The sequence below is a fragment of the Larus michahellis genome, chromosome 9 (genome assembly GCF_964199755.1).
Source record: "Larus michahellis chromosome 9, bLarMic1.1, whole genome shotgun sequence".
Lineage (NCBI taxonomy): Eukaryota > Metazoa > Chordata > Aves > Charadriiformes > Laridae > Larus > Larus michahellis.
Window position 1 is genome coordinate 43,017,652 of NC_133904.1, and position 16,982 is coordinate 43,034,633.

At 38.6% G+C, this 16,982-nt stretch overlaps 1 protein-coding gene across 3 annotated transcripts in view; it reads right to left on the reverse strand.

Moving 5' to 3' along the window:
• Nucleotides 1-16,982, reverse strand: part of AFF2 (ALF transcription elongation factor 2) — a 346,222-nt gene that overhangs the window by 232,798 nt on the left and 96,442 nt on the right. For all 3 annotated transcript variants that reach the window (XM_074599583.1, XM_074599581.1, XM_074599582.1), the window contains exon 3: nt 11,488-12,378. In XM_074599583.1, coding sequence (XP_074455684.1) covers nt 11,488-12,378 — 891 coding nt within the window. The remainder of the gene's footprint in view (nt 1-11,487; nt 12,379-16,982) is intronic.

Below are 16,982 nucleotides of genomic sequence, written 5' to 3' on the forward strand. Positions count from 1 at the left end.
GCCTCCACACCCCACCCCTTAGAGAAGGGTCTGCTCCTTAGTCTGGTTTCTTATCTGGAGTACAGCAAATTGGGTGTTTTATGTTTTAAGGAAGAACTAGTTTATCACTACATGGAGGGGGAAAGCAATAGCTGTTATAAGTACAAATTTAGTGGGATTTAAGTTTATTTCTTTGTATTCACATGCAGAAACTTTTTGAATGCAGCCCCACCTCCATTCCACTCTGCACAGTCATTTTCTATCTGGTGGTGGAAGAAATAATTTATGAGAATGAAATGTCAACCGTTGGCACAGACAGTTCATATCCTCTCATCCGCTTTTTGTGACTCCACAGACCTCAGGAAACTTTAATGGTAAAGTTTTGCTTTCAGAAATATTGACAAAGCCCTAAATCCCTGATTTCCAAACTTGGATCTGCAAACCATTTGTGGTCCGTGACACTAAAGTGTGTGGACGTCACCATGAAACCATATTAAATGGTGACCTTTGTGATCATGGTATTGTGCAGCAAATGATGTGGTTGCTAGGATAATTGCTTTGAATAAAAATTACTCTTTTTAATATTTCCCTAGCTAAATTTGTGCCATATTTCATATCAATGTGTAACTGCATGTGTTGGCAGGAAGGGAAGATGTTACAATCTCTCTTTCTTCCCAATGCAAAATATACTGTGAAGTTTTACTTCACAAGGAAGCCACTTAAGAAGGCTACTCCTGGATGTAAAGAGAAGTTCACAACTAAGCATATTCAAGCACTACTAGCACGTGCTAGTAGAAATTATATATTTTTGAGATGTTTTTAGTTTCTGATGACATGGAAATTAGGGTTTCTTGGAATCAAAAAGGATTAAACCCCACAGATGTAGGTTACTGACCAGGACGTGATGCCTTCATTCAGGATGAATGCTAAGTAATAAAATCAAAATCCTGACTCCTCCAAGTGACCTGAGGATCTTTATGGTTTTCTAAGTTTACAAAGGGAACATGTCACATATTGAAGAAAGAATTATCTCAATGTTTATATTTAAAATACTGGCAAATGTAAATGGGTGCCTGGATATTTACAAACAGCAGAAGTAATTGCCAGCTTGTCTTGTGGATTTAAGCGTCACAGCTTGCAGCTCAGTGAAATATAACCCAACGAGTTTACACATCTGGGGGATATAACAATGGGAAATTATTCTGAGGAAGCGTGCAAGGGAAAGCAGCATGTATTAACTGAAATATGTTTAGACTGGCAGTATTAATTGGCAGTATTATTGGGGATTGAGGCTTACACCTATGATCACGGACTCCTCTTGAGATCTTTGCAAATCCAAGCCAAAATAGGCTCATTAGCCTCGAAAGTGAGTGAATCTATACTTAACCTCACCTCTTCCTCTCTCTGCTCCCCAAACCTTTTCTTTATAGTCAATGTTATTTTACAAATGGCTACTTGAACAACAATCACAGAAAACATTAAAATCAACACCTACCACCTCCTTAAGCCCCCACAGTGGATGTACACAAAATCATCCCCACCCATGTGATTGTGGGAGATCAACCCCAAGATGCAACTTCAGAAAACCTCTTGGAGGTGATTCCTACATAGTCTTTTGTGACGGAAAGAAGAATAGTCATTCCCTACCTAGGAGAATAATTAGGTCCTCCCTCCTCTGTGGGTCAAGCATGGCCTCTACCCTCAGTTAGGAGTTAAATACCTACAATGTTACTGTAGATATCTCTACCTCCCTTGTGTGTATTAATTTAAGAGTATGAACATACCCATTTGTCTGGTCTCATTTACACACTTAACTAAATTTATGCTATTCTGCTGCTTTCAGGACTCAGCATGAGGGAACAAGAAACAAACTTTGCAGTGACCCAGCAGGACCAGAAAGGCAAATGCGAATTCTTCTACTCGCAACAGGAGACCTGGTGTTGGTACTTGCTACATCATCATGATTTTCAAAGGAGAAATTTTAAAACTTCCTTTGGCCTGAGATGAAACTCTTGGCATTTTTAAACTGTTTTTCTCTCGCTTTATTATATGAGGGAACGATTTAATGTTTCTTTTAAAATGGGAAATGGTATCGTTTGCTCTGCCATAACGAAAGCCTGTTTTAGATTGTTTTATTACACAATTTTTAAATGCACATTGCCATAGCATTTCATAGGAGTGTATTTACATTTACCTTTCTAAAACACACAGTATATTATGTTGCAATTAAAAGCCCACAAATTCAATCTGATATTTCTTCACTAATTTATTCCCAAGCCAATATGTATTTTAATGATCCAAACCGTTGCTAATTAACACATGGAAATATTTTAACATGGATTTTGATTAATTCCATTTAACAGTCTAACCAGTGCTAAAACATATGTGGTGTGTCATTTCTTTCTTTTGAGGAAGGCATTGGCATTAAATCTTTCAATCTTCCTGAGCACCAAATGCTAATTTCAGAGGATTAAATAACAGACTGCAGCTACAGTTTCCTTTCTTTACTTCCCAGAAGGTGAAATGAACATATTTATGTGGGAGGAATTTCTTTACTGCACAAGCCAAAATACAGAAATTACATTTTTTTCCCCAACATTGCTAATACACTAGCAATCGCCTGCCAACAAAATAACTTTAACCTATATCTGCCGTTCATGGAGAGTTGCCAAGTTATATGTTCAACTTTCTTTCACTCTGCTTTTTTTATTAAAGTATTCCCATATGATGTTTTCACCTGCAGCTCCTAAATGCTTTTCCATACTTCAATCAGAGACAACTAGCTTATAGTGGGGTGTCTCTGGCCATAAAACTGGAAATACTCATATATAAGACCCTCCTCTGATTTTCACACTTTGAAGGTACGTTATAAATATGATTCATATGGTATTGCTCTAATGGTTTAATATCTGAGTATAATTCTGCATGTCAACGAACTAAGCGTATAAAATACTCAGAGGTATGCATGCAAGTAAGCATCTTCATGCATGTAAAAATGCAAGAACACAGAGCGAGAGGAGGCTGCCTTCTGGATCCTGGGTTAATTGCTTGCGTATCATAGAGCCATTTAGGTTGGAAAAGACCCTTGGGATCATCAAGTCCAACCATCAACCCCACTCTGCAAAGTTCTCCCCTACACCATATCCCCTAACACCACATCTAAATGACTCTTAAACACCTTCAGAGATGGTGACTCTACCACCTCCCTGGGCAGCCTATTCCAGTGTCTAACCACTCCTTCTGTGAAGAATTTTTTCCTAATGTCCAGTCTAAACTTACCCTGTTGCAGCTTGAACTCATTCCCACTTGTTCTATCACTAATTACCTGTGAGAATAGCCCAGCACCAACCTCTCTATAATGTCCTTTCTAGTAGTTGTAGAGAGTGATGAGGTCTCCCCTCAGCCTCCTCTTCCTCAAACGAAACAGTCCCAGCTCCTTCAGTCGCTCCTCATAAGATTTATTCTCCAGGCCCTTCACCAGCCTCATTGCCCTCCTCTGCACTTGCTCCAGAGATATCGCTCCTCGATATCTCTCTCGTATTGAGGTACCCAAAACTGGACACAATACTCAAGGTGTGGCCTCACCAGTGGTGAGTACAGGGGGACAATCACCCCCCTACTTCTGCTGGTCACACTATTTCTAATACAAGCCAGGATGCCATTGGCTTTCTTGGCCACCTGGGCACACTGCTGGCTCGTATTCAGCCTCTTGTCAATTAGAACCCCCAGGTCCTTTTCTGCCAGGCAGCTCTCCAGCCACACTTCCCCAAGCCTGTAGTGATGCACGGGGTTGTTGTGGCCCAAGTGCAGGACCTGGCATTTGGCCTTGTTGAAGCTCATTCCATTAGCATTGGCCCATCGATCCAATTTATCCAAGTCTCTCTGTAGAGCCTCCCTATCCTCATGCGGATCAACACTCCCACTTAACTTGGTGTCATCTGCAAACTTACTGATGATACACTCTATGTCCTTATCAAGATCATCAATAAAGACGTTAAACAGAATCACATACAGCTTTTCACAAGATGGAGTTTGATGAACTTAAGAACAGTTAAGCACTTCTGCTCTTGCGATTCCCACCAGAAAGATGACCGCACCTAAGTACTGTAGTTCGTCTTTCCTCTATGGCAAGTTGTTTCCCTGTCCTCACTTCCACTGTCCATCCTCTGCTTCATGGTCAGCGTTTTCCTACTCAAAGCTGTAGCAAAGGTTGACTGTATGTTCAGGTCACACCTACATCTCCTTCATGCCTACCACACCTTTGCTGCATAAATAACCTTATCTTCTTATTCTTTCCCTAGGCCTTAGTTTACTTGTTGCAATATTCTTTGTAAATCTTCATTCAGCTTGACAATATATGGTACTATGCCTCCTCTTTACCTTTCATTAGCTATATTTCAGTCTCAACTGCTAACATGGCATCTGAACAGTGGTTTGTGTTTGGTTTCCTATTATTTCCATAATATCTAATCACACTTTCTGTACCATTCAGCTGTCCAGATTCCTGGCATTTGCAAAAGAGCATTCCAGTTGTTTCTTACTGATCTACACCTACCAGATAAAGCAAAGTCCAATTTTCTACTTGACTATCATTTTCATCAGGATTAGAACTTTCTTCTCTGAGTCTACATTTACGCCCACTGGTTTTCTTGTATTTTCTTTATGCCTCTTTTTATACATTTAACAGGTGTGTACTAGATGTAATGTTTTCATCATGTTCACTAAATGAGCAGCCCTGGGAGAAAGTCAATTATAGCTACTAGGCAAGAGTCCCCATTCTTGATCAAGAAGTGGAGACTGTCCTGAGAAGCCCCAGGTTCAGTCCCAGTGACGATTCACAACAGCTGTCATTACCCATGCAAAAACGTGTGCATACTCTCTCGCTTGCACTTTAAAAAACACATGACTTCTGTGTTCTCAGACTATTTAAAACTTTAATTCCTGTGCTCTCTACAATGAAAAGAACAGAAGAATTTGTGGAAAAAATATCCAAAAGTTACGACAGGAAAGAGTAAAGAATATGTAGGTAGGTTCTTTCAAACTAGCCGCGTTTAAAGGCTTGCATCAGATAAAACAACATTTAAAATAGCTGACAGTAAAGTTTACAAATGGCCATTCATTCTAGCAGAGAAGGCCAAACACTGATATCCAAATACCTTCCAATCCTGTTCTCAGTAAGAAGTATGCATGCTGTTCACTCGAGGGCTGATCACAGCCCAGAGTGAAAACACAGAATAAAAAATTCAAATAACCGAAAATGGCATTTTCTCATCTTTCCTTATGTGAGAATTCTTTGTTTTACAATTCACAAAGAATACATTTATTAAAGCAGGTCATGTTCCACAAAAGTATTAACAAATAGTGCAAAGGCTGCAACTTGGTTACACCTGCTGGACGGGTCCTAGAAGAGCACTCTAGTTAGCTGACAAATAAGCAAACTATCAAGATCCAAGAGCATCCTTCCTTACGCATTTGCATACCAGACGGATAGAAATAAGATGCTTGAAAAATTAGCTCTACCAACTCGTGGTCATTATTCAGAGTATGCTACCGGTCAATGTGATGATATCACAACACTTAACACTGTCTTTATATGGTTTGTGATGTTTCCCTTAAATTAATGGAAGGAAGCAGAAAAGATGTAGTTTTCATTACGGAAAAGCTGCCCTAATAATGCTTTTCCATGAGATATCCGAACAATATTCCTCTATGGATGAAGAGTAAATACTGTAACTCCCTTTCCTTGTCAGATGTACCAAAGTACTGAGGACCACTCATCAAAATGAGGAACAGGACTGACAGAGATTTCTGCTTTCTGTTTGATTAAAAAACCTCTACAAATTAAATTGTCTATAATGAGTTTGAAAAGTACCAAAGTGACTGCCCCATAGTCACACACCAAACCTACTGGCAGAGCTATGAATACATCCTGCAGTCCCCCTGCAGCTGTTAAATGATGCCTCCACATCTTTGCTCAAGCAAAACAAATTCTACTACTGCTCTCCCCAAAGCCTTGAGGTCATTTTACTTTGCGACATTTCATATGACACCATCTGAATAACAGTATTACCTACACTTAACTTGGACCAATAACAAGCCACTTACAAGCAGTTACTTTTGCACTGGGAATCTCAAAAAGGTTTAAAAAAAAAAAAAAAAAAAAAAATCACCTTTCAAGACACCATGAGACTGACTCTTCACAAATAGAGGTACTCTAATTTCCACTGAGATTTTTTGCTTCCTCCCAACAAGAAAAGATTAGGAGTAACTTAAAAACAAAAACAAAAAAAAACACTAATAAATGCACAATGGGAAAGAAGCTATCTAACCCTTTCTTCCCCAACCCAAATATACACGGTCAGTTCTTTTAACCACACCTATTCAACTGACTTAAAGTGCCCTGTTCTGCAGTTTGATGTGAAATGCAAAGTTCCCATTCGTCACAGTGGTTCAAAATCAGGCCCTAAATATGCTTATTTATGTTTGATTTAAAATAGGCAAGCTGTCCTCTTGCTATTCCTGCAAAAATAGCTTTGCTAGCAACTGTCCAAGCAAACGGACAGTAGCCTTAGAAAGGCCACAATAAGAGGTCTTCAGTCGAGTGGTGTCATATGGTCTTCATTTAGAAGTATCACAAGAACATTACTTCTCACAGTATTTACAAATGAAAAACATATGGCCGTAACCTGTAATACTGCAAGAAATACTGCTCTTTGGGTTTGTTTTTGGCCCCAGACTTTTGAAATATGAACCAAGCAAAGGGATTTCAGCTTAATGCATGATTCAGTCCATTCTTCTTCAGAGCTCAAAGTCTGGGGGACAGCTAAAGCCTGCATCTGAAAAAAGTGATTTGCCCACAACTATGGTAATGTACTATAGTTGGCAACTAGAGTAGCGTGTATATCAAAGGGGTGTGGGGGTGGTTAATTAAAGACATCTACTTTCCATTTAATTAAAAAAAAAAGACAATATTAAACTGGCTTTGGTTCCTATAAAGAGTTTTATAAGTCATATCTAAGACTCTTGCATTTACTATTTAGGTTCAATCAATATGGTTATCTATCTGTCAATTTTTCTTGCTCTTTAATGCAGAAAGAGAGCAGCCTTTTTTATAGCTAGCTCAGAAAGTACTAAGCTAATCAATACGTGCAGCGATAACAGAATGATTTGAAACACATAACAGAAGCTTATCACTTTGCAGTATACTGAATCCATCAAAATATTTTCCTAGAAATAAAGTGAAAAGAGAAGTTCTCTATTTTTTATTACTTAAGTGGGTGGTGACATAGATGTTGTAGGCCTTTTTGGATTTGTTCCTAGCTTTGCATTTTGGAGGAAATTTTGTATACGAGCATTTGCTACTTTGTAGGAATGCGAGGCCAGTTTTGCAGTGGGACTTAAAAACTCTGCCTTGAGAATCAAACATCATCTCAATTGCCCTTGATTTCCCATCCCTAAACATTTATTGGAAATCCATGCATTGTTCTGGAAAACTGCACATAAGATTTTCTAGGAATGCACCATCTGATGTTCCCACAGACCTTAACAACCTTTGCTTTACTCAGTACTCTCAGTAATTTGTGTTCGAGCCCAATCTGAAAAGTACAGGCTTTCTTTCAGCTGTCTCCTGCTGAGTTAGTCAATTTGAAATCATTTGTAAGCATCTCATTCCTAGAGGTTTAAATATACGTACGTGTATCAAGATTTTGGATTTTAATGCAGCAGAGAGAGGATCAGCTATTATTGTGGTCTCTAACCTCTACTTTTTTTGAAGAGATGCACAGGATTTAACTATGCAGTTCTCTGAGTGCCAAGTAACAATCATCTGCAATCATACAATTTAAGTAGGTGGAATTCTACATAATGAAAAAGTTCTTTTCGATGTCCCAGGTTTGCCACAATTTACAAAATGTTAAATGCAAGCTCAAAATTAATATGTATAGGTATGTAACTACATATATAAAAACAGACTAAAGAGATGAGAGTTAATAAGAAAGGACCAGGAAATAATGTTTACAGCTTGAGGCTTTCTATAAATTTTTCTATCAGTTTTAGCTCCAGGGCCATTGTTATCAGTTCTGTGTCATGATATCTGGTGCATTCCTGCGTGTCCCCCTGAAGTCACACGATGGCCTTGTGGACTCCCATTTCTGAAAGGTCTCCTTCACAATTTCTGAATCTCAGAGGCTGGCAAGCCAGGGTGCGTTGGGTTTTGCTCAAGGCACCAAACACTTAAATTTTTTTACCTTCAGGCTTAGAAACAATACTGATAAGTAAAATGAAGGAGAAAGATAAAAGAAATCAAAAGGATCACAAAATCCTAAAGAAATCCTTATAGGACATAACTAACAGTCAACAGAGGCTCTCCTGTTCCTCTTTCTCCACCAGAAATGGCCACTCCCAGTGCAGAAAGCTCTGAACTAGCCCTGTGCGGGTGAGTCAAGGTCTGGAAATCACACAAGAGCATCCACTCACAGGCAAGGATTAGTCCATGATTGCCCAAGTGCTGCTAACACTACATCCTGACCCAGTCTGGTAAGCCTGTATAAACTTACCATGAATCTCTCCAAGCTCAGAAATCACTAAACCACAATCCATTGCACAGTGGAGACGTGCCAGCAGCAAGGCATTAACAATGTTGTCCACTCCAGAGGAGCTGAAAGATGGATGGGCATCTCTGAGGGCAGAATTGGGCCCAGCAAACGAGCAAAGATTCTTAGAGCAACACCTCAAGTGACACAAATTATGTTATAAAATTGATCACTTCCTTACACATGGCAGAATGCTTCCAGGGCACTCAACATCCTATTCCATTAAGCCATGATAAATGAGACCATATTTCCACATCAGTCTGAACTCATCTTTTAAATCTGCTCGTTCAAATATTTGGTTACTTATTCCCCTCGTCCTCCTTAAGATAGTAAAAACTGTCTTTTTCTTTTCCAACTTTGCACATCTTAAGAGATGCCATTATTGCAGAACCATCACCTAGGAATTTTATTTCCTCACAGAATTCCTCATCTTAAAGGCATGCAAGATTTTGAGAGAAATTACTGAAAAACGATTGGTGTGCAATCTCTGTGTGTACACTCAGCAATTTGAAAAAAAATGGACTCAAAGATAGAGGAGAGCCACAGAACAAATTATAGAGAAATACCCTCAAAAAGTAACTCTCCTACTGCTAGTTTGAAGAAGATCACCACCACCACCTGGAACGGTGTTAGGATGAAAACCCGGGGAGCAGGAGCAAAATTGTTTCAAGCAGATCACTACGGCTTGAGGTGGCTAGGGAAGGTTCATAAATTGATAAGCACCACCGAAGGATCATAAGCCTCCACATCAATTGTATAAAGATTACAACAGAGCCACTCGCTGCAGTCATTCTGAAAAGGTTATGGGTTTCACAGGTGTGCACTGTCAGTTCTGATTAAGCTTAAACTAAACCAGTTATCTATAACGTTGGATTGGAAGGAGTTTTATTGCTGAACGCAGGGTAAATCAAATTCAGGATACACATCTGTGGAAAAACACAGAGGGCCAAAGTTCACAGTCCTGACACAGGCAAAAAAAAAATCCAAACCTCCAAACTCAGGAGGAGATTTGTCTGTAAAAGATCCACCAGTCTGGCTATTGTCATATGTTCTGTATCGGAAAGGAAAGTTATTTGTAACCTTAACGCAGCTTTGGGTTTTCTTTCCCTCTTCAAATTATTGTTCGCTCTTAGAACGCAGACTGTTTTAAGATTATTATCTGCATTCATTTCTGAAGTGCTTAGATTTTACCATTTATTTGATCATAAATGAAATTAATTATACACCTATACTTTTCACTACACAGGATATAAACTAAAGCAGCTATAGCAACAAATTCACAATGTAATTTTTGATCTGTGTGACTAGGAATCTTTCCAAAAATAACAGGTCACATCAGAGGTTCTTAGAGCTATGCAAAAAGACTGTGGGTGAAATCCTGTGCCCAAAAAACATTGCTAACAACTCAATTGATTTCAACAGTGCCGGGATTTCACTCAAAAATTAAAGAAAGAAAAAAATACATTCTTGATAGTTGATCCAAATTGCAAAAGGTACATTCTATTTCAAAAATACTTCATATTAATGCTGCACTTTAAAGTACCTCTGTTGACTCACAGCGTTAATAGATGGCAAAAGTGAAAAAATCTATTTGCTTTTGCAACATCATTATTTCCTTTGTATGCAATTATTTACTTGCCAAACAATGCTCGCAACAAATCGCAACAGACTATGAAGCCATCTACATCAGCAGATTTTTAACCTAAGGTAAAAATAAACAGAAACATCTGTAAAGTAATCTTGTACAAAGCTACGTTTATTAACAAATACATTTTCTAATAAAACACCATCTGCAAGCAACCCTCAGCTTCCACTTGATATAAATAGGCCTTTTACTGTTTTCAGATGCAGTTCCCAGAAAATTATTCCAAGCTCTACTGCAAAACACATCAGTCTTTGTTGCTGCCTGGAATGTTAATAAATAACATCAAGTTTTTAAATAGTCAAACAAATTATTGGCTTGAAACAATTACTCCAATAGAAAAAGCTGACCTTTTGCAATAAAGTGGTTTAAGAATGCATCGCTCCTCATTCCTAGTATAAAAATATTACCAAGCAGGGAAATATTTTGGGGGAAACAGAAAGCTATGAAAAACCCATATTGCCATTTTGCTCATGCGTACACTATAAACCTACCTTGCAAAGGTTACTGCTTTAGAGAAACTCAGAATTAGAGAAAAAGTATACAGAGAATAAATAGTTCAATTGGTATCCTTATTATACATCTGTGCTTGGAATGGACATGAATATGAACCAGCTAAAATGTTCCTCACAGGACTACTGTACTGACCAGCAATACAAAATTCAACAGCTTAAACTGTTGGTAGCAGAGACTGGGACTGAATCCCGATATTAAGAGCTCTTCAAAATGCATAAAAGCTTTAATGGGACACATTTTCGTAAGCGTTACTCAGAACTTAAGCCACATTAATTCCATTAAAAGCAACAGGAATTTAGCAAACTCTGCAAATAAACTCCTTACTGGTAGAACTATTTAGTACCACTGAAATTCGAACACTGGCATTTTTCCTTAGAGTTTAAAACAGCAATCTTTCTATCAAACTAGCTCCTAACTGAAAATGCAAGAGTGAAAACTGCAGATGAACTGAGATATTAGAGTTCTCTGTCCAGAATTCTAGCTGGTATAAATATATTACACCCAACAGAGATCTAGCCTTTTAATATTAATCAGAAACGAGCAATGTTAGCATTCCAAACCATGCTTTTAAAACACCATTAAATATTGCTACTGGGACTATCACAACAAACTTTGCCAAAAGTAGCCATGCACATTCTAGAGAAAAGGAATGTTTTAGACCATAATTCCAGGAAATGGAACTGCATATTTCCAGGGGAAAATATTCAGTGCATGAAATACTCAAGCAGTACACGAAAGAAGATATTTTAAATTACTTACTTCAGTAACAGGAGGAATGTTGAGCTTTGGTACTTTGTTCTTCGAACTAGGTGTGTTCACTTTTCCTTCCAGCAGTGTTCCAAAGGACTGATTTCCATATCCACTCTCAATTTCTATCGGAGGTTTCAGTTCAGGTGAGTCATTGGGTACCTGGTCCTGACCGTCCATAGGCCTGACATACGCTGTAGGCTTTTGCTGGACCATGCTGTTTTTACAGTGAAGTCCTGGTGGGAAATTCTGGGTTGAAAGACCATTGTTCGCAGATAGCAAAGATGTGGAAGGAAGTGGAGATCCAGGACCATGACCTACAAACTCAAGCTCTGTGGGTGACTTCGAATGACTATTTTCTTTGTAAGTATGTTCTCCAGCTGCTGACTTTGAATGAGTATGCCTCCTTGAATGTGAAGATGCTGCCACAGAATTTGCTTCCTCAGTTCCTCCACTTTTATGCTGCTCACTCTGACAATTATAGAGGTCTTCATACCTGCTCTGTGGCTGGTCATGAGAAGAGCTATGTTTTGTCCGACTCTGCTGACTACTGGATTGGCTTGGCTGGGCCCCACTAGAGTTGTGACCACCACGTGACCAGTCTGTCCTTGACTTCCTGCTGCTCTGGTGACTGTGTAGCAAAGTAGAATTAGATGACAATGAAGAAGGTGGAGGCATTGATGTCGATGAGTGGCCACTGATCTGATGAGATGGGATCATCCTGTTTCTTGGCTCTGGGAAAAAGTTCTGTTCATTTTTGTCAATGGGTGTCTGTGGGACAGAATTCTTTGGGATTCCTACAAGGTGGCTCTGGTTGGAATGGTTGGTCAACAGGTCCTTCATCTCATCATAATTTCCCAATGTGTTCTGGACACGGTTTGCAAGGGCATCGCCTTTATTTGTCTAAAATATCAAAAAATAAATAGAGGAAGAGTGAGTAAATTCTTGATTACAAAGTTACTGCTCAGAATAGTTGTCTTAGAAGATGGCAAATGTTAGCTGTTTAATGGTGTCATGCTGACATTTAATTTAATTTCAATTACATTTTGCATATGTTATGTAAGAAAAACCTATCAATAACTGTGTTCAAAGAATCTCTCGAAACAGGCTTGCATGAGTAACACTTGTATACTGCTTCCCATTTTCTTAAATATGCTCTCAGAGAAGTGTTTAAATTGCATCAGTTATGGATGTTAGGAGCAAAATAAGCTGGTTTTATGTCAGAGATGTTGGGCTTGTTCATTTCACATCGTGCAAAACATGAGCGTGCAATTACTGGCTACTGAGCATTTGAATTGCAATCACACAGTTTATTTAAGTATGTTATTGCTCTATCAGCCCCTTGACCCGTACTCCTGCCATAAATAGAAGCTGGGTAGTCTGTAATAAACATATAGCGCCAAACTCTTCACTGCAGTGTAACTCCAATTACTTTTCTGTAGAGGGTTCAGTTTGACCTGAGGTATCTACCATCTGAATCCAGAAAAGAAAAAGCTTCTACCCACTCAAATGCTACAGTAGCTTCAAATAAGAGATCACTCAAAAATATTTTCTTACAGGACATAAATAGACATGATTGCCACATTCTTAAGTATGAAGATTCTTCCGTTGTCTGCAGACTGGTTGTATTTGTGAAACATGCTTTTTTTTGAATTCCAGTAATTATTAAATAAATACTGACTCATCTGTGTTTCACTGCTATTATACTTTTTATTTTGAAGCATGAAGTGGACGTTTTTGGTTCTATTTCCTTTTTCCTTTCACTTGTAAAAAGCTGGACAAAATAATTAATAGGCAGCTAATTTCCTCTCTCTTCCTGTTCTAACTCACCCGACAGAGGCCCAAAGTACCAGCCTTCTTATTGACCTTTATGTTCCATTGAAATGACCAGCAGAGAACTAAAACATGTTATTCCCCATGCTTATTACTTTACAAGACTCAAAGGATAAAAACAAAGCAACACTATAGTTCCTGCTCAAGCAGTTGGTTAACAGCCTGTAATTAAATGACGAAGTTGCAGTGTACATAAAATACTTCAGGATACAGCCAACTATACTTTTACTTATCTTTGGTTTGGGTTTTTTTCATTCAATAAAGCAAGTAGTGCCACAGTCTAAAGATGCTTTAACATCAGGCCATAAAGATGGGGAAAGGCAACACTATGAGCTCATGCTTGGTTAGAGAGTGTCACAATTCATTCCTTGACAAGGGATCCTACCGTGCCACTAATACCACTTTCCTCAACTATTAAGCAGAAGTTTGAATGACGAAAAAAATCCACGCATGGATTTCTCCTGAAATATCTGCTTATATTACCCACTGCTGAACTAGTCAGGAGATAAGAATATTGCAGAAAGATATTTTTTTTTCTGTAGTACTGCACATGCCATAAAAAAATGTTGAAAAAGAAGATAATAAATGCAAATTTCCTTTTGCTCATTCTCAGGGATTGTAACATATATTACCACTGCACTGAGGCAGTGATTTAAAAATTAACTGTTCAATGTGGTTCTCATCTATATACATTTTGCCAGTGCTCCTAACTGACACAGTTAATAATCCCAGTTGTGGAGAATCACGAATCACTTTTATTCACTAAGTCCCTAGGTTGGTCATTTTAGTGGCAAAAATTATATTCTAGCTAAGGCAAGAATAAGCTCTTTGTATATGAGCAGTCTCCTTCAACTGAGTTGCACAATGAGCTGTTTGGGCAGCAGCCAAAACCAGGCTCTCTCTGTTCAACCCCCAAATTTAAAACAAGGAGATTCCATTGTGCTTAAGGGCCCAGCAGGAATTATGATGCGAAGTCTAAACACTTACATACTTGTTCTGTTTCCTCCTTCCCCAAACACTTTAACTCCTTATGGGATAGCACATGGGAAACAATCAAGTATCAAAAAAAGCCTGACCATTCACTTCTGCTTCAGCTACACTTCCAGGGTGCATTTAGCTTACTTTCCAGAAAGCAGAAGAGTTGGTTTTTTTTAAAAAAAAAAAAAAAAAAAGTACTGACAACGTATCATCACTGTAACACTTCAACATCACAGCACATTAAATGGCTCTTGTCTAGATCCTCACAGAGGGAATCAATATTTTAATTGGAATTTAGAGCTTTTCAATCATTTCTGTGTTGGAGATATCTGATTCTCTCAACTTACTTTTTTTTTTTTTTTTTTTTTTTTTTTTTTTTTACACGTCACATAATGATAAATATAGTTTTGCTTGATATTAACTCTGTTTTATGCAGAATGTTCACATCCTGGGGATAAAAGATATCGTATAAATGCTAGATATTACTATTTGTAGTTATTTACAGGGGGCATTAATAAAAAAAACATATGTCCTGAAAAGCATGGAGATTAAATTAACTTAAACATCCTTACCATATTTTAAGTGCACTAAAGCTCATATCCAATAGTTATTGAAGTCAGTGGAAGGATTATTACTGTCTTCAATGGCCTTTGGACCAGGTTGCAAAGCAAAAGACAGACAGTGAACGTAAGCGGCAATTTGGGTTATGCTTATATAAAACTAGAGCACACACAGCTAAAACCAGACTTGTGCATCACAACCTGAACTAGCTGAGGTATGTAGTGCAGTGTACTATCGGCATTTAAAACATAAAGCATAACATTAACGTTTTTATTTTATTTCCTCAACCAATTCAGGATGTCTCGTGAGAAGCAGAGTATTCTTGACAAGCCTGGATACCAGCAAGACAAACCAAAAATCCAGTCATAATTTCTGGTTGTTCTTTGTTACTTCCAGAGGGGGGACAATTTCTACCTTTACATTCTGGATAATTGGCTGATTTCTTAAAGAAAACCTCTGTACATCTTATTTTCTGAACAGATGTTGAATCACAATTTCGCCGCTATCAAGGAAATGAAGCATTTTCTGAGTATTCCAAGGCATAAATTATACGTCTGGTTTGTGACTCATGGCTAGTAGCCTTCCCCCTCATTCTAGGCTCTTGTTAATTTAGGAAACGTACACCTTCCTACATTTGCTTCCATTGCTTTCAAAAAGATCTGTAATAGAATCCTACTGGAAGACTAATTTGCTAGCTAGCTATTGCATTATAGTTTTACAAAGAAAAGAACTAATACACTCAAACTTATAGGCCCAATTTACAAGGGTTTTGTGAAAATTTGTATGAAACTTGAGGTTTCATAATTCCTTCGCTTTCTCATGCCTCATAGATAGACTATCCTCCATGGATTAGAAGCTGAGATCTTTTTTATGCTAAGCTTGGATACCATGGAGGGGCTTTACCTGAAAAACAGAAATGATTTCGCATTCACCAAAGGCTCCCCAATGGAAATGCTGCCCATCGGGCTCTCGTTCTCAAATCGAACTTTTCTGAGGCAATTCTTTTGAAAAGTAACAAAAATACTCCTACTGTTTTCTCTAAAGTACTCGTCTTTGAAATTCTTTACTAATTGAAAACATTAAAAGGTATCAACAATTCAGTAGTAAAATTGCAGCTTCGCTCAGGAAAACTCTGAAATTGCTTTTTCAAAGTCTGTTGTCATCACACTGCAGGCCCTTCTCTGATCACTTCTGCGAAATCAAGCATTAGCAGGTTGCACCAGAGTTCGAAGGCAAGACCTGCAATCCACTTGCATTAAATGGCAACCCAGCCCCCACTGCCCGACCACCCCAACAATGCTGGATGTCAGCACATTCTCAAAGGCGGTGTTCCTCCACATGAGACAGCGAAGCTTCAAAAGAACATTTTTATCTTTTAATAAGCATGTACAGATGTATTTTATACACCCACAGAAATAAATATCTCTTTTCATGTATGTGTACACATACATATATTACAAAGAATGAATGTAGAAACATGCACTTGTCCAAAACCACAATGATCACCTACGTTTCATTTGACAGAGAGATAGAAAAAAAGATGATGCTCTAACAGGTAGAGCAAAGAAATGACAGATGGAGGCAGATACTCCACACGTCTCATGATACGCAATGGCAGTAAGCTCCGTAAGAAAACCTGGGCTTCTTCCTTTGACCAAGTTTTAATATCCCCATCTTTAGAGCAATCTTAGAACAGCTGACAGTTGTTTAGTCTTTAAAATATCAAAACAGCAGTGGTGGTGCTCCCTACCCCAACAGTCCCTTCTCTGGATTACTGTTGAAGCAAGAGAGGAAGGAATGATAAACAAGTAAGGACATTAGGTCTGGGAATAAAAGAAAGGAAAAGAGATGTTTTCTATTTCCTGAGACCTGACGTTGCCAACCTTCCCTTTACCACTGTAGTCTCTATCTTACCTCACCTCCCCAGATCTTTCAGAAACGTACCAGCCATCCCTTGAGCTGATGCTCATTAGTAGAGCTGGCCCAGCTGAGGATGCAAACCTTGTGCCCATCACAGGCCACAACAGTTGACTTTGCTGGGCAGTGTTTTATCTCATTCTGCTCCCACTGAGAGCAACCAGAAGACCCAAGATGGGTGCAGCTTCTTGTGTTGCACCAGGCCTTGAGGCTCATCC